Genomic DNA, 26,192 nt, shown 5'->3' on the forward strand with positions numbered 1-26,192 from the left:
TGCTGTTCGCTAACAGTTTCTCCAATTCCAATAGACTTTAAAAGCGAACAGCATGGAGCCTGACCAGACTGCGCGGATGCGCAGGCTGGTCTGGATCCATGCTGGTCGCAAACCCACTATGTTGGTTTTCTCATGGCACGGCTCATTTAATTTTGTAGGCATAGAATTCCATAGTTTTGCTAATAATTGCTATTTCATTGGGATATGAACCCACAATATGGATATGAATTCATGGAATTCAACTTTAAAAGATTAAAAGAATGGGAATTATAAGTGTTTGTTCGAATTTGATTTGAAATTCATGGATTAAAGGCAAAAACAAACCTCATGTGAAAATAGTCCCGCATGAACATTTATGATGTCACAGTAAATAAAATTAGAGATAAATATTATTATATATAAGTCAGCTGTAATATTCCTATATTTTCAGTGCACCACTGTGTGGAGCTGTCCAGCCCAACGTTACAGAGGACGATTTCGATGAAATCAAGTTTGAGCAGTTTGATGAAGGTAATTTGAAAAACATGGGAGGATATTCCTGTTTCGTCTCAGAGCAGTATTCTGAATTCCTGAATACTACTCTAAAAATTGGTATCATTGGAATAATGTAGATAAGAGCCATGTTTTTATCTGCTTTTCAAATCCTTATTTGAGCTTCCATACTGGAATGATACTTCGATGTCACTTTCTTTATCAGCATGTTTTATCAAGTGACTGCTATTCCTGAACCAGATTTCTCATAAAATAACCTTCATACATTTAGAAAAAAAGAGAACACCAGTCTTTTGTATACCTTTGACTTGAACATTTCTGAATTACCTAGAATTGCCAAAGAAGTACACAGATGTAGGTACAAGACTATTATATAAAGAAGTTATCTTAAACTTTCCATAACATAACTTTCAAGCTGAGGTTTTACTAAGGCAAAAATTTCAGACAAGAATCCCACATCGGTTATAAAATTTAAAACTTTTTAAATTGATTGCTGTAGTTGTTTGTCAGAAGTAAATGATATTTAGTTTGTAAATACTACATAGCACTCTAGTTTTATGTTGTCTGAATGTTTATTTTAACTATAGATCCTGCTCTTCAACATTTATGTCTATATCTTTCTATAGGTCACCTTTCTTTATGGTATTACATACTATTAAAGGGTCCTCCATGGCCTAATGGTTACGATGGCTGACTTGGAATCACATGTCCCCTCACCCTTGCTGATATGTGTCCTAATGTGTTGACATAAGGAAGCAATTCAGTTGGCTCTGTTCTTTTGTATTTGAAGAGGTGACTGGGGTCTTTTTTTCCACCATTAAAGCTTGACCTGTGTTGATATGACTTTAAAAATTCAAAGAAAATAAAGAAAAACAGAACAATCAAAGCATTTTATTATAACATATATAGTCTTAATATTGTTAAAGCCATGTATTGTGTGGGATATCAGTTCATCAGATATGCTTGTTTCACTACTATCTTGATATATGTAACCATGGTTATATATCATTACATTGCATTTTCTGATAGGGCAAATGTTTTTCAGACTCACACAGTAGAAAAAAGAGACAAACAACAGCTAAAAAGACATGTAAGCTGATGGCTGTAGCAGATTATAAATTCTTTGCACATATGGGACGAGGCAGCAAATATTATACGGCTAATTATATTGTAAGTTTTATAAAGACTTGCAGGGATTGCTCAGCAACTGAGTTCCGGTATTTTCTTATTTGTCACCAGCTACTGTTTGCTTGATTCTTGAATTTCAAGCAGGAATCTTTAGAGTTGTTCTTGTTTGGTAAACTGCATTAAGTCAGTTATTGGATAACTTAAAGGCTGATCATGGTCTACACTGATTGCAAAGGCAGAACCACTTGCTAACAGCATGCTTAAGGTTAATTGATAACATTGGGGCCATGCAGCCAAGGTCACAGACACGGACACTTACTGTTTTCATGTAAAATTCATTCATTATTTCTGATACTCCATAAACTTATTTGTGTATTTTTCCAAACTACTATATTCAGATGCTCATCTTGAGGTGAGTCCCTTCAAAATGCAAAAGTTACAGTGACTAGTTACCAGAACAATTTGTAGCTATTGCACAGTACTTAAATTTGAAACTCAGTATTGAATATGCCTCGAGTCAGGTGTGACATTTTGTGGGAATGTGTGTTTCTTTAACACAACTCTTCTTTTTTAAATTGAGAAATCTCTTTCATATGTCTCAGACTGTAAGCAAAATTAAACAAATAAGGGTCATTGAGTTGTACACAATTTAAATTGTTATAAATACAAGTGCAGTCTGTGAAGTATATAGAAAAGCTCTTTATATGTGTATAGATAACACTGTCTTTTAGATTTAGATATTGTATCATATAGATAAAATCTTTTGGGTTGAGAATATTGTATTAATGTAGATTGTACCATTTTTTGGGTTGAGATGTTGAAATAGTGTAGATGGCACCATCTTTTGGGTTGAGATGTTGTATTAGTGTAGATTACACCATCTTTTGGGTTGGGATATTGTATAGGTGAAAATGATAAGTACAGACAAAATTGTTGCATTGTACGAAAGGAGAAATACTAAATGGTATATAAATCTGATAAAGTTTAATTTGTTATGATTATTTGACCATTGTTTTTCAGTCTGAAATCATCAATAGAGTGAATCAGATTTACAAATCAACTGGTTTCTCATCTGGTTCCGGTTATGGATTTGAGTTGAAAGGCGTAAGTATTGAAGCATAATTTAATCCTTTTAATTTTTGATGTTGTTAAGCACCAAAATATTATAATTCAGTGAGTATGATTTTTTTTAAGAATCTTTCACTTGTGTTAGTTAGACTGGGACAATCTGACTGGAGGGTAACTGTTAATGTGGTAAAAATGCTTGAGTTACCAGAGAGCAGGATATTCCCGTCAGCACTTAATGACATTGCTAGTCTGACAGATTCATTTCTTACATATCATATTCTACAAATAATAGGAGAAATAAATATAAAAAATCAGTTTCTTTGAATCACAGTTGATGTCTCCCACCGCGAGTATGGAAGCATATTGATTTTGTGCTGTCAGTCTGTCTGTATATCACAAACTCCTCTGATACCACATTTAGGCAGACCAAATTTCATAGAAATGATCATTGCTAAGTCTTTTGTAGACTGGTCCCCTTATTCAGAAATAGTTATAGAATAGAACTGTTTTCAGTATCCTGTTTTCTCCAGCAGAAAGTGGAGGGATATAGATTTAGCATTGTCCGTCCGGCTGTTTGTCCATCTGTGTGTCCGTTCATCTGAAATTGAAAAAGGTTATAGTTAAAAAAATATTTTAACTAGAACCACCAAACCTTAAATAATTATTAATTAGCAGATGACCTTTGCTCACATATAGTAATATCCCCCTTGACCCAGTAAAAGCTGAAATTCCCCCTTGATCTGGTAAAAAAATGAGCAGTTTTGACTGTATCTTAGTATCAGGATTTTTATGAAACTTTACACAAAACTAGATCACTGTACAGGTGGTAGTGCATGCACAATTTTCATCAGAATCTCTTTAGTAAGTTCAGAGTTATTACCCTTTAATTGTTTTACAACATAAAAATGTAATTCATAGATGGATCTCCATGAAATTTAACACAAATATAGATCACTATAGGGCAGTTGCACATTCACAACTTTCATTAGGATCTATTCTGTAAAGTTATTACCCTTTAATTGTTTTAAAATTCATAAATATATTTTGAAATTAAAACTCTTTCAAAATAATGAGCCATGCCATGAGAAAATCAACATAGTGGCTTTGCGAGCAGCAAGGATCTGCGAAGTCTGGTCAGGATCCATGCTGTTCGCTTTCAAAGCCTATTGCAATTAGAGAAACTGTTAGCGAACAGCATGGATTATGACCAGACTGCGCGGATGCGCAGGCTGGTCTGGATTCATGCTGGTCGCAAACCCACTATGTTGGTTTTCTCATGGCACGACTCAATTATAGTCCCCTTATTCACAAAACAACATATTCAGTGGGGGATATAAAGTTGTTATTATTTGATATGGTGTATAAGCAGATGGATCTGTTTTACTTCACAGATGGTAGTTCATGATGGACCAACTACAGTTACGACCGATAATTCATATTTGTATAATAGACAGAAAACAGACTGGGGATCAACTGAACTGCTGCAGGTTAGTTTAAAGCAGCTCTCTCATTGATTTTTGGTAGAAATAAAGTTATTTTTTAAAGGTGGTCAGTCACATTTGATCAGCATTTTATGACATTTTTCAGTTTTCTATATTCTGTTAGAGGTTAAATATTTAAGGAACAAAAAGACCCATAACACAGATTTAAATCCCTATTGGAAATGTGTATTATATTACTCTGTATGAAATTTTGTTATTAGCTCCCTTTGAATTAAAAGCATTTAAAAAGTGGTCTATTTCTTTTGATTTTAATACAATTTCTAGTTTAACATTTGCATTTGATAAGTAGCAAACCACGGAATATACCATCAGCAGCTGTTTGGCTTGTGTATATAGTGGTAACTGGCCTATAAAATTGTTTTTTCTCCAGGGGCTTGGTAAAACCACGGAATATGTCACAGGCTACTTATTTGCTTATCTATATGTTTGTAACTTACCAGTACAATATATTTTTGTCGAGCCCGCTTGCGGTGAGCTCGACTTAGTCGCCACTTTTGGCGGTTTGCTTTATGTGCGTGCGTCCGTCCATCCAATTTTGTCCGGACCATAACTTTGACATGCATGGAGCAATCTTGTTTATATTTGACATGAATGTAGGGTTAACGCACGTTTTTTTGTGTAACAACATCTGCAGAATCCCAAGGGATTGGTTGGTGCACGAGCCCGAGGGATTCTGCAGATGTTGTAGACTAGCTCCTAGACTATGATATATCTTTTTACATTTTTATGATTAAAATAGTGAACTGAGCCAGTCTATATCCTATGTCCAATATCATGATAATTTCAACATCATTCCTCTGTGAAAATCTCTAAAATAGACTGGCTTTTGTCTCTATGAAATTGAATTCATCAAAAAAAGGAAAAATGTAGAAATATATTTATTATCAGTCTAGTGGCTAGTCTACAGATGTTGTTTCACGAAACAAACATGTGTTATCGCTATTCTTGCATAAAACACAACTAAAGTGCTGGAAATATCGAAAAAACAAGACTATTCAGCTGACATTAGCCGATCGAAGTCGGCCATTTCAGGTTGTTATGGACACATGTTTTATTTATGCATTTCCAGGGCATACAGAAACAGTGCATATTTTATACATGTTGAACAGACATTCTTGTTGTGGTAATTTCTTTAATATTAAATATATGTAAAATAAGCATGACTCCCCCTTTTTCCGATATATCGGTAGGAACTTTAGCTTTAGAGGCTCGGAATTATGAAAAAAGGGCATACACGGCATCCTGTCTTTACACAATTTGCAGGTGAGGTGCTGACAGAACACAATTCTGCTTGGTTTAAATTAATAGTCTGTCCCTTACGCTTTTTAAATGTAAATATTATCGTTTAATAGAAACTGGTATCGATACCTATATTCTTCATATCGTTAAAAATGAAATCTCTAGGCCTATAACTAGAAAATTTTGCTTTGAACCCCACCCCATCGCGATCAAAGTTTGATAAACACAAAAATTTGAATTTTTCCAACATCGATATAATCAACTTAGATTGGATTTATAAACTCAAACATGGTTGGTGATATCTACAAATAAATTGAAAAATATATATTAAATACCTTCTGTTCATCAAATGTTCATTAACTATGGAAAAATCCTTCAAACTTTATGCTTCGTCATGTTTATGCTTTACATTACACACCATCACTACATCAGTAGACTGCATAGATGTGTAAAGTAGACACAAACATTTTTTAAAAGTTTTAGTGTAAGATTTAAAGTTAGCATGTCAACTTCCTCGACTCAAATTAATTTGGAAAACGAAATTGTATTTTTGTAAATGTTGTTTACCTATCATTTTCAGGGGTTAAATCGCAGCGTGTAAACTTACTTTGAGTCAAATACTCGTAATAATACAATAATAAGGAACGTCAATTCAGTAGTGTATCAAGAGAGGTAGCGCTTATTACAAGTTAAAGTAAAGTTAGGTTGAAAAATGATATTTTTTATAAAAATGCAGATAAAAAGATTTCATAAATCTCGGACCTTTCGACTTCGGCCAAAATTGATTCGGGATCCATAATTTGCTTACGTTGGACCCGCAACAGCATATTCAAAACGTTCACCAACAGCGCGTGCTCACGAGAATCTTCTTGTTTGTACACGTTTTTTCCCTGTTTGTGCATGCCCGAAATCGGCAAAAAACAAAGGTTTTATGCAAGAATGTTAACCTCAATGAGAAGGAGTGTCATGTGCAAACCCCATGTTCCTATCTCAAAGATCAAGGTCACAGTTGGAGGTCAAAGGACAAATTGAAGAATGAGTTTGTTCGGAGCATTTCTTTTTAATGCATGGTGGTATTTTGATGAAACTTGGCCTGAATGTTCACCATTATGAGACAGAGTGTCATGCGCAAGAACCAGATCCCTAGGTTTAAGGTCAAGGTCACACTTAGAGGTCAAAGGTCAGATACAAGAATGACTTTGTCCGGAGCATTTCTGTTTCATGATTAGAGGGATTTTGATGTAACTTGGCACAATTGTTCACCATCATGAGACGGAGTGTCCTGCGCAAGAACCTAGAATAACTTCCCTTTGTTGTTACTATAAATAGCTTATATTGTAACTTTTTTATTACTGGTGGAATGGAAAAATCAAGACCACTTTTCTGTAGTACAACATGCATGTTACCTCCAGTTCTGAGGTGTATTATAACCTATCTCTATTGGTAAGGATTTTTGTGTGGACTTAGATTTTTTTTTGCACTCCCAGTCCTTTTGACAGCTGGCGGGCTCGACATGTTGCCTGTGGGCATCTTGTTCTCCAAGCATTTGGCAAAAGCACAGAATATGGCACCAGCTAATGTTTGGTAGTTGTTTATATTTGTAACTGACCAATAAAATTCCTTTTCTTTCCAGGCATTTGGGAAAACCTCAGAATATGGCATCGGCTACTGTTTGGCTCATTTGTTTACAGCCGAACCAATGCCAAGTAGTGTTTTGGGATTAGCATACATTGCTAACTCAAGGGTTGGTACAGCTGGAGGGATCTGCTCCCCAAGTGAGTTCAGAGTTACTGTGAAATTATTTAATTACATGGCCATTAAAGGGCTATTTCATGTGGGTAGGAATTTGAAATTTTCAACTTTCAAAGATAAAATGCATTGGAATTTTGTTCGGTCATTTCGGATTTAACCCTTACCATGCTAGGCACGATTGATTCTGCCTTTGCGACCAGTGTAGATCATGATCAGCCTGCACATCCATGCAGTCTGATCAAAATCTGCACTGTTTGCCATTTAGTCAGTATCTTTTTGGAAGGCACTCCTTTAAACAGTTAATGGTACTGTCCAAATTGAAAGATGGACAAGTTCATTATAGAAATTAAGCAAGGTAAGGGTTAATTTTGTGGATTGATGCATTCAGGCAATGCACAAAAATTAGTCCTCAACAAATGTTAATGTTTGACAGAAGTGTCTTTGAGTTGGCCAAGTTTCACAAACTTCTAATAGATGAAGTCTCTAAGTTGTCAAGATTTGACTGTATTTTGTATTTTAACCTTTAGCCTGCTGGCGGCAAGTGATTCTGCCTTTGCGACCAGTGCAGACTAAGACATGCAGGCTGATCATGGTCTGCACTGTTTACTATTCCGTCAGTATATTTTCAGTGAACACCCCTTTGATTAATAAGTGGAACCAAAGTGAATGATGGACAGCCAGTTCATTTTAGAAATTTAGCAGCGTAAATGTTAATGAGTGTGAAATATGGTTGCTATCTTAAATGACAGGGTCAGTACAATGTAATACTGGACCAGTATGAAAACACACATTTATTAAGATTGCATTTTAGTGCACTGGACCACTTAGTGTTAAATGAGATAACGTAAACATGTATTTTGACACACTGTAAAGGATGCTGTATAGCAATTTTTTAGTTCAATGGTTGTTTATTTGTAAAGATATGATGATGAACTTGTTTTTTTTTCAGCTCGGTCTACTAATGGAGTGACTTCCATTTACAACATTGGATGGACTTCGTCAAAGAACGGGGCAGGATCTACAGTCAGTTTCACACAACAGTCTCTTGTCACTGGTCATGGTATGTCTCTTGCCTTCTGTTGTCTCCATGTTCGGTGGAATGCAAAAATGTTAAAAAATATGAAATTTCTATAAAGCTCACAGTTCTTAACCATGGTTAACATACTAACCTTCAGCCTGCTGATGGCAGATGATTCTGTCTTTGTGACCAGTGCAGACCAAGATCAGTGCAGTCTGATCATGGTCTGCACTGTTTGCTATTCAGTCAGTAAATTTTCAGTGAACACCCCTTCGAGTAATAAATGGTACTTACCAATTTGAATGATGGACCAGTCCATTTTAGAATTAGTAGGGTAAAGGTTAAGATGTTCACTGTTCGTCATTGAGTTTGTGTATGTACTCCTGTAGATCAAACATGTACCTCAGTGCTTACATGTACATAATTTTCTTCAAGAACATAATATTAACCCTTAGCCTGCTGCCGGCGAGTAATTCTGCCTTTGCGACCAGTGCAGACCAAGATCAGCCTGCACATCTGTGCAGTCTGATCATGGTCTGCTCTGTTCACCATTCAGTCACTATCTTTTTGGTAAACACCCCTCTAAACAGTTAATAGTATTGTCCAAGTTGGAAGATGGACAAGTTCATTATAGAAATTTAGCAGGATAAGGGTTAATGAACTGTCCTCCTTATAGAAATGTAACATAAATCCAACTTCATAAAAGTAATTGACAGTTTCCGATATTAACAATGTTACATGTGATGTTGCCTGGGTAAAACATGTAAATTTTGGTTCAAATTAGTGAAAAGGCATAAAATAAAAAGAGAAATTGTTTGATTTGCATATAACATTAAACTATCTTTCTCTGATGAATTCCAGATCTTACATTTTTACTTGTGATATCATGAATATTGCATCTGGTATCCAACGACTATGAAAACTACTGTGAAATCATTAATAATCGTGGGGGACTAATTTTCATGGATTTCATGGCTGTGTCAATCCACGAAATTTAATCCCAACGAACATGTAAAATTCCCATTCATTTTATGTTCAAAAGTTGAAATCCACGAATTCATATTCCCATGAAATTGCTGTTTTGACCAAAACCATGAAATTTTATGCCCACAAAATTAAATGATTTCACAGTATTTTGATTACACATAGAAGCAAATAAATATCCTGTATAAATGTATTAACATTTACAATTTTCTTCTTTTTCATGTACAACATGCAGAGTTTGGTAAGTATACATTTTATCTCAGTTATAACCTTATTAGAAGGAGATTAGTTGAGTTTACTTGATACCAATTTTTCTTATGTTTTTTTGAATTCACAGCAGAAGCATTGTATATCTACCCAAATAGTTCAAGCTGTTTTAATTCATCAACGATATGGCTATTATATAATAATGGATGGGGCTTATTTTGTCCATATGTACATGTTGGACAATTTAAAAATTTTATTTGGAACTGCTGGTAAGAGTTGAGAATAATTTTACGTGGTCATACCTGACAGAATGATGAGCCTCTACCAGACTTACAGACATCATTTTTATTTGTTGAAAAACATGGTTGCCACGTGACCTGTTTGAGGCTTGAAACTGGGGCAAGTGATACATTGTGGAACTCAGTTTAACAATTAAACTTTCTTTCACAACAATCAACATCATATTGATTATATAAGTATGGGAACAATCTGAAATAATCTATAGATTTTTTCTTATTTGACAGGACATAGCTGGGGAAGTGAACATGACCCCTCAGGCGACTGTTCTCCGGGAAGTATTTTAGGGGACGGAAAATATCTAATGTATGCATACTCTGTCACAGGAGAGGATCCAAACAATGATGTAAGATTTTGTATTGCTTCGTTTTCAGAAACACAGGGTACCTTGTTTGTTTGTTTTGTCAGCGTTAATGCTATTTTAGTGCAGTAATTGAGTAATAATAGTCATAAAATTTGTATATACTTGAGTAATCCAGTAATCTTGTATCCAGTGTGGAGGTTTTTAGATTGAAAGTCTATTTACCTACAGCAAACTGTATTAAGTGTTATGTGCTAAGTTTCTTATACATTTGTTCATGTGAATATTAATTATCACTAAGTTACTTGATGTTTTTGCCACATTAAACAGCATTTTCTTTTGAATTTGGAGTCATTTTTGCAGTATTTCCCAGTAAATTCAGGTATTATCCATTCCCGCCCCTGGGAAATACTGGCCTGAGTTTTACCAATCTAAACATAAGAAAAGAAAAAGAAAACCAGCTGAGTACCACATGAACTGTTGTAGGTAGTCCAAGTAATTTAGCCATTGGTGCTCAAGCAGTGTTATTCTGTAGATATTTTTCATGAATACATCATGTTTTATTTCAGGACTTCTCTAGCTGCAGCCGTAGTTCTATAAATGCTGTGTTAAATAACAAAGCTGCCTCCTGTTTTGAAGGTAAGACTTTTTGTAGTCTCTTAACCAAAGCTTCTGTACACATGTAGGACTTTTTGTAGTCTCTAACCAGAGCTTCTGTGCACATGTGTACACATATTCATGTACAGTGTTGTCATGAGACATTTAAAAATGTGGTTTGTTAGTCTGAAGTCTACACAGCTAAGATCGTATGGCATCTTTATGGCGCTTTGATGATCATGGAATATCATAGGTGTACCTCCTGAAATTTTTATAGGTGTGCATGGGCATCCAGATATGTTCTTCCCTTGAAAGAATTCTGTCAGGCAGGCTTAGACCGAAAATGCTTGGGGTCTAGTGATTCAAAATCAGTGAGGTTAACCATTCCATTAATGTGGAAACCAACATCTACAAAATCAGTAAATATGTAATAAAACATGATACTGCTGAAAATCAGTCCAAATAAAAAAAAAAAAAAAAACAGTTTGTTTTACTGTGGATTTGGTAATATTTTTGAGTGTTGTACTTTTTGCCCATATTTGCAGATTTCATGACAAGTAGATTTAATACAAGTGTGAGTATTAGATAAAACTTTGTCCAGATTGCAACTTTTTAACTATAGGAATATAAGACGGCTAAATATGAAATCATGAATTCATGAAATGAGCCGTGCCATGGGAAAACCAACATAGTGGCTTTGCGACCAGCATGGATCCAGACCAGCCTGCGCAACCGCGCAGTCTAGTCAGGATCCATGCTGTTCGCTTTCAAAGCCTATTGAAATTAGAGATACTGTTAGTGAACAGCATGGATCCTGACCAGACTGCGCGAATGCGCAGGCTGGTCTGGATCCATGCTGGTCGCAAAGCCACTATGTTGGTTTCCTCATGGCACTTCTCAATTGTAGCCAGTTTACAGTATTTTACTACTACTCAACTTTAATTTGTTTTCTAACAGTTGCTTCAGAGGAAAGTTTATGTGGGAACAGTCGTATTGACGCTGGTGAGGAGTGTGATGAAGGGTTGCTAGGGAAACTTGGGGGTGGAGACTGTTGTACCACTACTTGCACATTAATTCCAGGGGCTCAGTGCAGGTAAACATGAACTTGCTGTCATGTGTATTTTCTTTTACTCTCAACTCTCCTGTTCTGATTACACTTTAGTATGTTTTCTCCGGAAATTCTGAGAAAGTTATTATCCCCCGCCAAAGGCGGAGGGATAAATTTTTGCCGTTGTCCATCCGTCCGGAGCCATATCTAGGAAGTGGTTGGGAATATTTAAATAAAACTAAATGTACATGTTCACCACAATAGGGAAATGTGGCCCATCAAGTTTCAGTCAGATTGCCCAAGTAACACCAGAGTTATGGCCCTTAGAAGTTTCTAGTGTTATCTATATAGGGTACTATAAATATGGCAATTTCTGCTTCATAACTTGTGACATATTTGACCTAGAACTATGAAACTTAAACTGAATTTAGATCACCTTAATGTGGTAATGCACACACAATTTCATCAGGATCTCTTTTGTAACAGAGTTATTGCCCTTTAATTGTTTAAAAATCCATATACTTATACATAACAAACTACTGTAGGCGTACATTTATTAGCACGGCAAAAATTCAGCGCAAACGCAATTTTTGGTGAAATATCTAATTAATGAGCGGACATGATTTAGCGCTCTCGCGAGACCGCTAATTTCTAATTTTAGCGCTGTCCGAGATGAGGCTATCAGAGATTTACGGAGATTCACGAAAATATTCAGAAATAAACTTAACCGTCGGCAATTTTTATGTAATGTATTTCTGCTGTAATTATGCGTCATACTGATTATGAAATCAACTTTTTTCACTGTTGGCGGGCTAAAGAAAGTAGGATTTATTTTAAATTATTTACTTAAGTGTTATACCGTAAATCTCTTCTTGTATTTAATTATAATAATTTGCGTGTTATATATTCTGTATACTAGTTATAACTGCTGAAATAAAACGAGATTGTCACACATTTTAATCATTGAATCTCCTTTGTCCTACATGCATTGTGTCTTAATACAAACGTTCACACCTTTCCGTAAACGAGCGACTGCAACAATGGACATGCCCGAAGGTGATACGGAAACCGATAACAACTTGATCAAATGAGAAAAAACACAAACTACAAGCTTAAATATTTTATTTTGTATGATGATATATTTAAAATTATAATATGAACAATAAACAGGAATATCATACGAACCTTTAAATATTAGCAAGCAGTGTAACTAGTGCAAACAGTCAAGAGTATTTATTTGCAAAAGTTCGAAGAAAACATCATCAAATGAAAATGTACATGAAAATGCTTGGACGAATTAATGCGCAGACATGAATTAGCGCACGTGCGATAGCGCTAAAAGCGCTGTTATTAGTACACCGCTAAAATAAGTAAGCCTACAGTAACAAATTGGTAGAATTTTATTAAACTTCTTTCATTTTTTCCCATGGACATTTATTATAAACATGTGAAGTTGTGTTCCCACACCCAGTCACCCCCACTGCCCTGGTCACCCCTCCCACCCGCCCATCCTCCCACAGTTTTGTTTTTTCATTCCTTTTTAATAATTTTTTTCAAACCTTCCATAAGTATTTATCAACATGCAAAGTTGTACCCTCCCCCCACCTCACTTCTCCACCCAGTCATCCCCACCACCGCGATTATGCATCCCTCCCTCCCCCCACAAATGTTTTGTTTGTTTTTCATTTTTTATTTTCTATCAATATTCATTATCGAGATGTGAAGTTTTGTACCCTCACCTGGTCCCCCACCCCCAGTCACCCACCCCCCCAAAAAAAAACCAAAAAAAATCCATTCCTTTTAAAAGACATTTTTCAAACCTTCCATGAATGTTTAACTTCGTGAAGTTGTAACCACACCCACCCACCCCGCCACCACCAACATTCCAGATTTCTTACTTGATTGCGCTCTCTTAAGGACATAGTCCAGGGGTGGAACCTAAAATATCACCACAAACGTGCAGTTCACTGCAAAGTAAATGTTTTTACAGATATGAATAGCAGAGACATTTTAGTTTATGATCCGACTGATGACAAATTGTCATCTTTGGGCAATTCTCTGAAATCAAGATGGCGTCCAAGATGGCCGCCAAATTGATCAAATCTTAATTTGTATAATGTATCTAAGGTAAAATGTAAATTAATCATTTTAGAATGACTTATTTATGGATAAATTGAAAGATTTTATATAATTTATCAATTACTTGATATATGAACGCAATTTAGTCAAGGAAATTATAAATCTTATGGTAAATACGAGAAAAAGATTAATAAAATGGTTTGTATGACGAAAATTCGTAAATTTTAAATTTTGTATACGTCATAATATGGAAAAGAAATACATCAGTTTCAGGAATGTTTTTGTTAATTAGATCTATAACTTGTTATCTTAAAACCAAGGCAAATGTAGGTAAAAAGAATAATTATCAGTCTTGTATATGCTATTGATGCAAATTGTTCGTTCATATCCATGGACAATATCTGCTGCTAAACGCAGTTTCCAAACCTTCAAAGTTCAAATGAACTATGATATAATGTAGTTTGTTCATTACAACACACGCCTAATTAGTTTGTTTGTAACAACACACGCCTTCTCCACTTCATGCACAGAACACAGTGCAAGAGAGACGTGAACTAATACAGCAACAATGCAAATTGGAACAAGGCGTCTCGCTCTCACATTAACACCTAATCAATCCTAGTACATCCTCAGGTGCATACTGAATTTCACTTGGCAGTAAAATTGGCACCAGTGATTACTGTTCTTCGTCTTTGTTCCACTCATAATCGACTGGATCAAGTGCTGGAGGATCAGGATCAACTGCATGTTTCCACACACACGCTTGAAAGTGAGCTCTTTTCATGTTTTCCCGAATGGACTCAGTTGTTGGAGGAAGTGTTTCGATCTTTGGGGCAGAAACTGCTGACTTTCCCACTTTTTTTACCATACTTAAATCCTTGCATTTGACATTGTGTTTGACTCTTCCACACCATTACAAGATGAAATGAAATTTGTTGATTCTTTAACAACCGATGGAATTTACTGTGCATTTCTTTGATTGCTTTTTGTAACGTTTCCAATACCTTGATAGCATGGCACAGCGTCACATCCAGATAGTGCATGAACAGCTGAAAGTTAGAAACAATATCTGTTTTGTTATCCCCTTTATAGTGGATTCTTTTGCGACCTGGACCACTGTTGAACAATTACATTATCAGCCTCTGCATGTCTTCATGTCGTATCTTGACACTGTAATTTCAGTAGATATTTCGTCTTCTCCTGTAACGACCAACTTACGTCATACACCTCTGACTGAGGGAGGAAATGATATGTTCTCAGAAGATCTTCGCAAATAAGACGTGATGAACGAACAAACGGACGAACAGTTAAAAACTAATATACCTCCCCTCGGAGGCATAAAAAGATGCCATAACTGAGCCAAAATCCATTTCCTATTTATGTAATCTTGCCTCCATGTATCCCGTTATATAAGTCAATGGCTCTACTACTGGCTTGTTAACCAATCATGAACAATAGTGATAAAGCCTATAGGCAGAAACCAAATGGAAGAGTTTGAAAATTGGCGGCCAGGGTCATTTCACGAAACAATCAAGCGATCAGTGAAGACACAGTGAGTAAGAAATCTCTGAATACAGGTGAGGAACGGTTGTTTGACACAGAGTTGATTTACACCAGAGTGATTGGTTAACAAGCCAGTGGTAGAGCCATTGACTTATATAACGTTTTGTCCTATGAATTAGCACCAGTTCCAACAGCCATGTCTGGGAAAACGGGTAAAAAAAAGTCCTTAAAGCAGATAGAAAGTGTGGTAATAGATGGATCAGCGGTTTGATACACCGTCAGTTGGCCAAAGACTGGTACTGTCAAAGACTATTGATGGAGTTCAGAAAATACATCGAAAGAAAGCTGACTGATTACAATGTGTACCTCATTTTCGACAGATACCGTGACTAAAGCACGAAAAGTGCTACCAGATCAGATTGTGCTGAGAAAAGACCAGTTGTGCCTACTCAAATACACAGACTGGGCCCGGGAATGGAGATACCTCCACAAGGCGAGGTCCTCACAGTTGCAGAGAACAAGAGGAAGTTGATAACCCTTATTTGCGAAGATCTTTCCAAGAACGTACCATTTCCTCCCTCAGTCAGAGGTGTACTATGTAAGTTGGTCGTTACAGGAGAAGACGAAACACCTACTGAAATTAGAGTGTCAAGATACGACACAAGCCATGAAGAGGCTGATAATATAATTGTTGAACAAGTGGTCCAGGGCGCAGGAGAATCCACTATAAAGGGGACAACTATCATAGCTGATGACTCAGATGTGTTTATCCTTACACTATATCATATCAGGAAACAGAGAATAAAAAATCGAATTACAGTGGAGTCTCCAGTGCAGGGAAGGACAGTCATCGACATAAATGCAACTGTAGATGCTCATACAGATATTGTTTCTGAACTTCCAGCTATTCATGCACGATCTGGATGTGATACTGTGCCATGCTATCAAGGTATTGGAAAGGGAAAAGCAATCAAAGTGCTCAGCTCGAAGAAAGGCACAGTAGATTCCATCGGTTACACTAGGGCAAATATGATGATGATGATGATCCTCGAACAGGCAAAAGGAACGGTTTGGACGGCATTTAACCAATCCTTTATAAAATTAGAGATATAGCTCCTTAAATAATACATTTCATTTGTGCAAACCATTTAAAAGCTTGTTACTTCTAATATATAAGCATATTTGAAACATATTTGAAACTTTACTGTTGCTAACTTAACTAAATTTAGGGTGAAACAAGGTTCATATTTTCTAAGAGCATGTTTACATTTATTTTTTAAATGGCATAACCTAACAAAGGGAAGCTACTGTTCTGCTACTAAACATTTACAAATCTTCTTCATTGAAATATGTATAAAATAGAAGTTAATACTTACAGGTAAAAAAAAACATTGACTTTTATGCATTTGTTCATTTAATAGATAAAATGTGCAAATATGATAATTATAATCATTTGTATTTCATGTTAAGGTAGAACCGCGGCCTTGTTTTCAACCATTATTATATCATAATATAGGACAATTTTGAGCACTGAATAATATTTAGATTGTGTATAAGCTGTTAAGTAATACAAGAAAGATAAATAAGTTTCATATTTTAAATTTTGTCATTATTTTGTATTCATACGTGAGATACCAAAATAAAAGAATTTCAGCTTTAAGTAGTGAAGCGGTTGTACCTTAATTTAAGGTAAAATATCTCATAATTATCTAACAATCTTAGTATTAAAGGTTTATACATGCATTTTATAAAGTTTTTGTGAAGTTTGATGTTCTAAATGAAAACCAAAGGCATTTATCACCAACTAGTATGTCCTATAAACTGGTAATCTGAGTCGTAGCCGCCATCTTGGACGCCATCTTGCATTCTGAGAGTTGCCCAAGGATGACATTTTGTCATCAGTCGGATTATTAACATGCATACCCATACCTATCATAAACTGCAAAAACATTTACTTTGCAGTGAAATGCAAGGTCCATCTGGGGTTCCTCGAGACTAACATCTGTTCTTTTAAGTTCAAATGTACATCTTAAACAGTGACACTTAGTGCCAAACTACTCGAATACAATATTTCATTCTAGTTACACTTCAAGCTCACATTTCAAATAACTACATATAATTCTAAAAGCTAAGCTTATTACACATTAGTCAGGATCAACATAACATACATCTATTAGGTACACTTAAAACATCCGTTTTCTGTTAAATTGTTCTTGACTAATGAAATTATTTGCTTCTTAGTAACATCCTTAACTTTTTGTCGGGTATATTTTTTTGCCATTCCTCACCACAGACCCTTTCGCCGGGGGATACCAATTCATCAAATTTGTTTGTTTAGGATGTTTTCTTCTAAAATCTTCAGGAAGTAACTTTGTATGTTTTTTGGGCTGTAACCCATGACCCCTTTGTTTGTGCGGGCAACACCTGATCCACTAAACCACTGCTCCCCTTCTCTTATATTTCAATTAAATCTTGTTCTTAGTCTTCTTTCTTCTAAATTCTTGAGAAAATAAATTAACATTGCACATTTTTTATCCAAGATTTGATTCATTCTTTTAAACTATAATTGTTTTATTTTTCAGCCCAGCTAATTCTGCATGTTGTGAACAATGTCAGCTGGCATCAGCCAATTTTGTGTGCCAAGGTGATATTGACGGATTATGTCAAAATGCTTCCAGATGCAAATATCCTTTTATTAACTACTTTATTAAAACATAAAAAAATTAAACTTATGTAAATTGGCACATAGTAACACTGGTAAATTTTTATCATGGTTATGAGCTTATCATTGTAAGATAAAAAATAGTTGTGTATAGTGTTTGAATGTTCTTCAGTTTGTTGTATGAATTTTTGCAGTTATGGGACTTGTTTTGATCATTTTTTACTCGTTTCCAGACAACTCATTCTAATTAGATTTTTTGTTGGATTTTGCTTAAACTTGAGCAAATTAATCTTAGATAAAATACTGTTGGTAGTTTTCAGTTGGAGAATGTTTTAAACAGTAATATAGTTTCTAAATAACTCTCAGTGCAGTTGCCATTTGTTGAACTACATGTATAAGTACAAACTCAAATTTCTTTCAAGATTTTTTGAAATATGTAGAGGTCACTGCAGTTTCCAATGTATAAGTACTTTATTCTGGTCAACAAATATGGCATGAAGGTGGATAAACTTTACATAATTATTTCATAGCCTTTTTTAGTCGAGTTTACAGTCACACAACACAATTTAGATCATTTTTATATGTTTAACCCTTATCCTGCTAAATTTCTATAATGAACTTGTCCATCTTTCATTTTGGACAGTACCATTAACTGTCTAAAGGGGTGCTTACCAAAAAAGATACAGACTGAATGGTGAACAGTGCAGATCTTGATCAGACTGCATGGATGTGCAGGCTGATCATGATCTACACTTGTCGCAAAGGCAGAATCAATCGTGTCCAGCATGATAAGGGTTAAGCTGTGTTTAAGATCACCTGGCTCTAAATAATGTTAATTTCATTTCCAGTTTTAAGTGCATAATAATAGACCACCTGTAGATGAAGATAAAGACTACTTTTTGGTTCAGGAAGCATTGTATTTACATACTGATTAGGCTATGGTCATATTCCTGTGACTATTCTGAACATTCTGCACACAATCTAAGTCAATGGAGTGAAAAAGAATAGTGTTCTGGAATGATTAGAATGTGTGTAGACTGTTCGAAATGAAGCACGGTGCAGACAGAACAGTTGTGATAAATATTTGAGACAATGGAAAGCAGGTCTTGGGGTCCTATCAACTGTGGATAATTTTAGTAGTGCTGGGTACCAGAATAGAACGGTGTACTATTTATTCCTTTGACAACAATTAGAAAATGTTACTGTTGAATTTTTATAACATTGTTCCGAGTAATCAAAATGTCTGTAGTAGTTTTTCCTTGACTGCTATCACTGGGGTTAGTTTTGACTGCCCTACAGCTCCAAACAAGCCTGACGGTACACAGTGTATAGAAGGGTATGTAGTTTAATAATTATTTAAACTTAATGCTGTTCATTGGCTTGGAAATATCAGATATCCTCCTAAACAATAAAATCATTTAATTTCGTGGGCATGAAATTTCATGGTTTTGGTCATAACAGCAATTTCGTGGGAATATGAGGTCATGGATTTCAACTTTTGAACATAAAATGAATGGGAATTTTACTTGTTCGTTGGCATTAAATTTCATGGATTGACTCAACCACGAAATCCATGAAAAGTAGTCCCCCACGAATATTAATGATTTTAGTTAAAGTAAGTAAAACATGCCTGGAAATGCTCTCGAAGAATGTTAATGTTATTTATGGTTTGAAAAAGTCTTTTGAAGTTTTTTGATATATGAACTTTCATGATAAATACTAAATGAGCATTTTTTCTAAGTTTCGGGCAAATTGCTGATATAAATATGGAGGCAGACTCCTTTAAGTAGTCAAAATTTTAGCAAACGTTAGGCAGAGATAGAGTTTCTATATTTATATGCTTATTTCAATTACAGAGGATTTTGTCAAACTGGTGTTTGTATACCATTCTGTGAATACATGTTGAATACCAACTCCTGTGTCTGTGATACTGGTAAGTTACATTTACCCCTAACTCTGAAAATGAAGTGGCATATTGTTCTGTATATGTCGGTCAGTTGGGCCTGGTCAGTAAATGTAAAGTTCTGTGGCCAGTGGCTGTCAACTTTCATAGGATAATTGCCAGTGATAAGTAGATGACACCAACTGTTTTTGTAGTAAGTAGGTCAAAAATCAAGGTCACAATGAATGTATCAGGGTCACAATGACCTTGAGAATGAAATGTATTTCCTCAATGGCTAAAAATGATTTGGCCTGAAGTTTTCAAACTACATGGATGATTGCCTGTGGTCAGTAGTTGACCCCTAATGTTTTTTTTCTTGGGAGGAGAGATGGTGGTAGTGGTTGAGATAGTCTTGTGGTAGAGCTTCTGCTTTGAGTGCAGGAGGTGGTAGGTTCGATCTCCGGCTGCGTCATACCAAATACGTGAAAACTGGTACCAGTAGCTCCCTTGCTTGGCACTCTGGTTTCTCTCATTCCTCGCTGCGATGAATTCCATCAGGATTGAGGAGCCGAGAGTGTTTAATATAAGTTGTAGAACTTGCTTCGCAGTCGACCTAAAATAAATTAATATATACTAAATAGCTGAAAATTAACCAATGTTATAAAAATTTTCGTCCAGTAACTTTATATAATAATTTTCAGTTTTATTTGTTGTAGCTTATTTTATGTATCACTTATATTTAAGTGGGTGTATAAGGTCTTTTCATTCCACCAGACAGTTTTTTAGTCTATTCTGGTGTAGAATACAGGAACAGTGGTGAGATGACTGATGAAATCAAATGTGGTGATAAGCTGTACACAAACATGTAATATGGTTTTTAAGTACATAACATAAAATATTAAACAAATAATATTTATTTCACAGAAACAAACATTTTTGAGTCGGCTAAATGCTGTCAAGCGTTAGACGAGTCCTTGCTATCGCCCGATTTCTCATTCTTAAATGGCCTCACAACACAGCGAAGTGATGTAGTTCCATTAGATTGTCTCTAATTTCAAAGAGTTCATTGATCGAATGAAGTTCATTTATGTCAATCCTATTTGCTATGACCAATATACGATGTAATCTGTCACATTTATGACTTGTAATTGTGCAATACTCAAATAAAGCCACGTATTTTCTTCCGCGGTAACTCATTAAGCATAAACACGCATAACGATTCTGTGGGATTTGGTAATACATTTGCGCATATGATTATGGTGACGAATTTTATGCCCTTTTGTCACAAAATAGCAAATATGATGTTCACAAATTCAAATAAAAACTGCATATTAACTTATTAGCCAAATTATCCATTTGTTACCCTGTCTGTTTCAAAAAATAATCTTTAAAATCATTGCGCAAATAACAAATTTATTGCGCTGTGCATTTTATGAATTGCGCAGGCTTACAAAGCTTGCGTAACATCCAGCGAAAGACAAAATATAGTTCCAGAACATACTTCTAGCAGTGTTCGCGTTTTCTGAAAATTTCACTGAGTCCCTGGGACTCAGTACTCCCAAACATGTTGAGTCCCAGCCAAATATGGTTGAGTCCCAGGTTTTGCGGCTACAATATTGACAAATGTCCATGTTTCACAATAAATAACACCTCTTCTTTAACTTCATAAATGCATTCCAGTTCTGATAAGAGGTATAAAAATATTGGAATCTACAAAGTTACATCAAATATAATGGGTTTGACCAGCTAATAGTTACTTTAACAGGTTTAAGCACTAGACTAAGATTTTACGGAAAAAGTCACTTCTTTGTTTAAATCTATTAATTTTTTTTCAAGCCTATCAAATTATAAAACAAACCAACTGAAAAGATCAGTGGATCTGCTTTCTTGTCCTTGTTAATCTAATTTCTCATTCTTGTGAATTTATATAATGTGATTACTGACTGTAAATTGTAATTCTGAGTATTTTTTCCAGTTAATTTCCTAATCACTGCCAAAACCAAACACCTTTTAGTTAGATCTATGAATACAATTTCAAAACAGTTTGATCATTTCATATTCTAAAATTAGCCCAGCAAAAAATAAATCAAGCTCCTAGTGCAATGTTTAGTCAAAACAAGCAATATTGTACTAGAACTGACTGTGTGAGTTAAATACAGTGTGCCCATACCACGTGACTTTGACGTCATTTTATGGCTAAGACGGCAAGCCAAATTCCGTCGATTCGATTCTTCAAAGTGGCGTAAGTTCTTTATTTCTTGATCAAATATGACCAAATAAAGCACAGGCTAAGGAAAAAAGTGAGTACTTCACTCACAAGTAAACGGTTTTATCAACAGATGAACAGTTTTGGCATGAAAACGGGAAAACTGTTTTGTTTAGAGAAAATGAGCATGGTAAGACGGCAAGCAAGGGCCCTTTTTGACAGAAAAACGGATGATTGTGCACATCAGAGGTGTCGCACGTATTACCGATTCACAGGAATTTAATGCCGACTCTGTGGGAGGCCTTAATTGACAAAAATGTAGCAGGATTATTTAAAAACTTTTTAAAAATCCAAAATGCGCTAAGACGGCAAGTCCGCTAAGACGGCAAGTCATTTTTTATAGTAATATCGTCTATGGAGTCGCACTTCTCTACAAGCGGTCATTGGATGTTTACCAATAGTAGATCATTCTACTTCTTGTCAAAACTATAGGAAAACATCAAAGAACCGTTATATAAGTGAAGTCATATGATGTTTTGAACTACATTGTACGTTATATGCTTTTTTTTTTTTTTTTTTTTTTTTTTGGTACAGTTGCTAAATTGTGAGGCTTAATAGATAAATTAAACGAGAATTATGATTTGCTCTAGCAGGATTGGCATATAAGTGAGAACTGTTCTAGAAAGGTTAAGAATTCAAAAGCTACACATGTATACCATCTTGGATGTACCTCTGCGTGTCGGTCTTTGGATTAAAGTATGTTATAGCGTTTCGAAAACTAAAGAACAAATATACAGTTAGCAGCAGGCAACAACAAATAATACACATTTTTGATCTAATCAAAACTACTTTATATGTTCACAAGTCTGTTGTACATATAATGTTTGAGTGAATGTTTTCTTGACAAATCGTTATGTATTAAAAATAAGGCTACTTATTAAGAAGAGTCATTTTGTCGACTTCCACAAATCAAAAACACAATTTTCAGATATATAGAATAATGTTTTGACAAATAAGAATCTTATTCTTAACTCAGTCTATAAGCAAGAAGACATGCTTTAAAAAGTATTTCTATGTAGCTGTGTTCAAAGTATTGAGTAGAAATAGAAATAGTGGAAACTCCACAGGTCGTTCAACACAACAAAAACGAAAATGTTGCAGGCTCGGTTTGATTGAGCCTGTTCATGGATGGTAGTGGAAATGCATGCTACCGTCCACGCCCTCTAGCCCCGGGTTGAGCAGAACTCAACATTTACACATGCTAAAAGTACAAAAAGCAATTTAGTGACATCCGCAGATGTATTCAAACTATGATGAACATGGAACCTTCAATGATACACGTGTTGAGGCTTGTAATTCCATGAAGAGCGGCGTTTGGTCCCCAGATAAAATAGAGGGTTTGCCCCAAACGGGAAAACAATGGGCAGAACTAAACAAACTGGAATTTAGGAAGGGGATCTGAGGTTATGGAGCCTGCGTATCACAGGAACAGTCAAAAGACAAAATTAAAAAGCAGGCACCATATCCAAGGGGTGATTAAACAATACCCAAGGCTATGAAAGCGGGAGTATTGGAACCACCCACAAATACACCAACTTTCACAATTCTTGGAGAAAGGGTTGTATAATTCTACACATTTCTGCAAAATCAATTTCTTGTTTAGCCGAGCCTAATAAAATAAAATGTACTGATGTCACGACTTAAGTAATCGTGACACCAAAACATTAAAAATGTTGCAACCCTACTTCTTTAATTCATGGGTTGTTGTCTTTAAACTCCACTACCTTGTTAAAAATGTTTGTACAAACGACCGACCCTGCTACAACAACAGTAGAAGTCAGTGGGGTCCGCCAACTGGAAACTAGACCTGTATCTACCCCAAGATCCTGCTGTTTCGACTTCCGTGCAGTTTTGAGATAAGAAAAAGAACTATACACATGAAAATCATCGGGAGAAGACGCAAATGCCCCGTTGATATGCTTTGATTCAATTTTGCTTAAAAGAAATCAAACAGTTTCATTTATCGGGCACACATACTTAGAAACTTCACATCAGGCAAACACCAACATTTGATATACTAAGATAAGATTTATTAATTGAGTCGGAAAGCCAAATTACAAGTAACATTAGCTCTGATGAGATTTTTAACCGACTATAAATTCTCGTTATGTACTGTTTTGATTTTATTTTGCTTCATAATCTATTTTAAAAACTCTGTAGCTTTTACTCTGTTTTATTTACGTTTATCAAAATGACAACTTTCATGTAAATTTTTCAATTCAATAACAATTATAATTATCCGGAACTGATGTAATGTTATTAAAAGTCATAGTAAAGTACCCCTAACATCTAAATGTATTCAGGATTTGCAAGGAATGTCAATTATTTATCTTGTAAGTATTAATATAGGTTATTACATTAAATATCGAGACAAATAGGTAAGTTAACCAGACGTGTACTTGCAGCACGACCATTTTCCTTAAAGCCCTGCTCCCGTCCTACCTTTCAACCTTGAGTTGTCACTGAAAAAGCATGAAAATCCTGACTATGAACAGTGACGTCTGTCAAAATAGAGTCTATTGTATATGAAATTCTATATGAAATACCTGTGGTTTTGCGTGCTAAAGGTTGGCACGTGGCCGTTAACTGTTACCTATTGTAATCATGGGTTGCATACACACAAAAGAATTTGAATAGCCGCGGAGCAGGGCTTTAACCTGTAACGTGTAGCTTTCCATGTAACAGTGGAACACTGTAGCAATTAATATACTACAGATATAATTATTTATAAAAAAGAATTTTAAACAAATATTTGACTCAGTTTTGCATCAGCCTTACAGAGATATTAAAACGATAAAGTAAAATGTAAAATAATAAATAATATGAATCGGTCGTTATAAAAGCTGTACAAAAATAAGGATAAAGTAAGAATAAAGGGAAGTAATTCAGAAAGAAAATCTATTTTTAAATTAAATAAAGCAGTTTATCATTTAGCTTACTCCTACACAGTGATCTCCCTTGTCATTCGAATCAGGACAGGTAGAAAGAATCGCATGCAGATCTATATCCTATACAACTAGAAAAAATTATTAAGATCATATGCTGTTTTATTACTGACGAGTGCATTATGTATTAAGCCTAAACTAGAGAAATCTCTCTTATACGTTTTGAACTATTTTTTTCACGGCATATTTTCATGCGTTTCGGTCACGTCTGCGGTTTTTCTGAATTGTTTTAAAGGAATACACCTTCGCTTTTCAACTTAATCATGCTCGATGGATCAACATACATAAAAACATAATTTTAATACGAAATGACGCATTCTTTAACCTTATTGTATTTACATATGTATGAAAATATCAACCGACTGTAGAACAATGTTCAGAAAACATCAATAAGAATATCTGTCGATTAGCCCGAAAAAATGGGCAAAAAACCTTACTGCGGATTAATCTGTCTTTCAGTGAAAATGGTTAGTCTGATATTTTTGCAAGCTCTGGAATACGGTAATTATAGGCCTCAACCACTTCGTGGTTTCAACCTAAAAATCAATTTAGCAACATCCGATGATGTATTCATTCGGCGATGCAATGATAGTGTGTAATTCCACCAAAAACGGTGTATGGTCCAAAGTTAAAATAATTGTTTTGCCTTAATGAGAAAACAGTGAGGATAAACCGTTCATATCTCTTTTGCCCAGCACTAGTGATTCAAGGAGAAGATGAAAGGTGATCAATGAATGTCACTGAACTTTTATGTAAGTGTTCATTGAAGGTTCCATGTTCACCGCCGTTTGAATACATCTGCGGATGTCTCTTAACTGCTTATTGTACTTTTAGCATGGGTAAATGTTGAGTTCTGCTCAACCCGGGGCTAGATGGCGTGGACGGTAGCATGCATTTCCACTACCGTCCATGAACTGGCTCAATCAAACCGAGCCTGCAACATTTTCGTTTTTGTCGTGTTGGGCGATCTGTAAAGTTTCCACTTTTCTCTATTTTATTTCACAAGCATTGATGAAACATAGTAAAAATGTTACTGACGGACGGATTGATAGAAGGATGGACGGCCTGTAACCACGGAAGTGTTGAATTACGTAAGTTGGTGCAACCAGGTATATCTAATAAAAAATGACTTGCCGTCTTAGCGGACTTGCCGTCTTAGCATATTTTGGATTTTTTAAAAGTTTTTAAATAATTCTGCTACATTTTGTCAATTAAGGCCTCC

The 26,192-nt window shown here is 35.3% G+C and overlaps 1 protein-coding gene across 1 annotated transcript in view; it reads left to right on the forward strand.

Annotated features, from left to right (window-relative positions):
• The window catches only part of LOC123538949 (ADAM 17-like protease), a 47,992-nt gene that overhangs the window by 8,095 nt on the left and 13,705 nt on the right, over positions 1-26,192 (forward strand). The window contains exons 6-17 of the mRNA XM_053529696.1: positions 431-510; positions 1,538-1,662; positions 2,641-2,724; positions 4,080-4,175; positions 7,063-7,204; positions 8,131-8,241; positions 9,915-10,033; positions 10,558-10,627; positions 11,543-11,678; positions 17,798-17,899; positions 19,151-19,213; positions 19,734-19,810. Coding sequence (XP_053385671.1) covers positions 431-510; positions 1,538-1,662; positions 2,641-2,724; positions 4,080-4,175; positions 7,063-7,204; positions 8,131-8,241; positions 9,915-10,033; positions 10,558-10,627; positions 11,543-11,678; positions 17,798-17,899; positions 19,151-19,213; positions 19,734-19,810 — 1,205 coding nt within the window. The remainder of the gene's footprint in view (positions 1-430; positions 511-1,537; positions 1,663-2,640; positions 2,725-4,079; positions 4,176-7,062; positions 7,205-8,130; positions 8,242-9,914; positions 10,034-10,557; positions 10,628-11,542; positions 11,679-17,797; positions 17,900-19,150; positions 19,214-19,733; positions 19,811-26,192) is intronic.

This window comes from Mercenaria mercenaria, chromosome 18 (assembly GCF_021730395.1).
Source record: "Mercenaria mercenaria strain notata chromosome 18, MADL_Memer_1, whole genome shotgun sequence".
NCBI classification, from domain to species: Eukaryota; Metazoa; Mollusca; class Bivalvia; order Venerida; family Veneridae; genus Mercenaria; species Mercenaria mercenaria.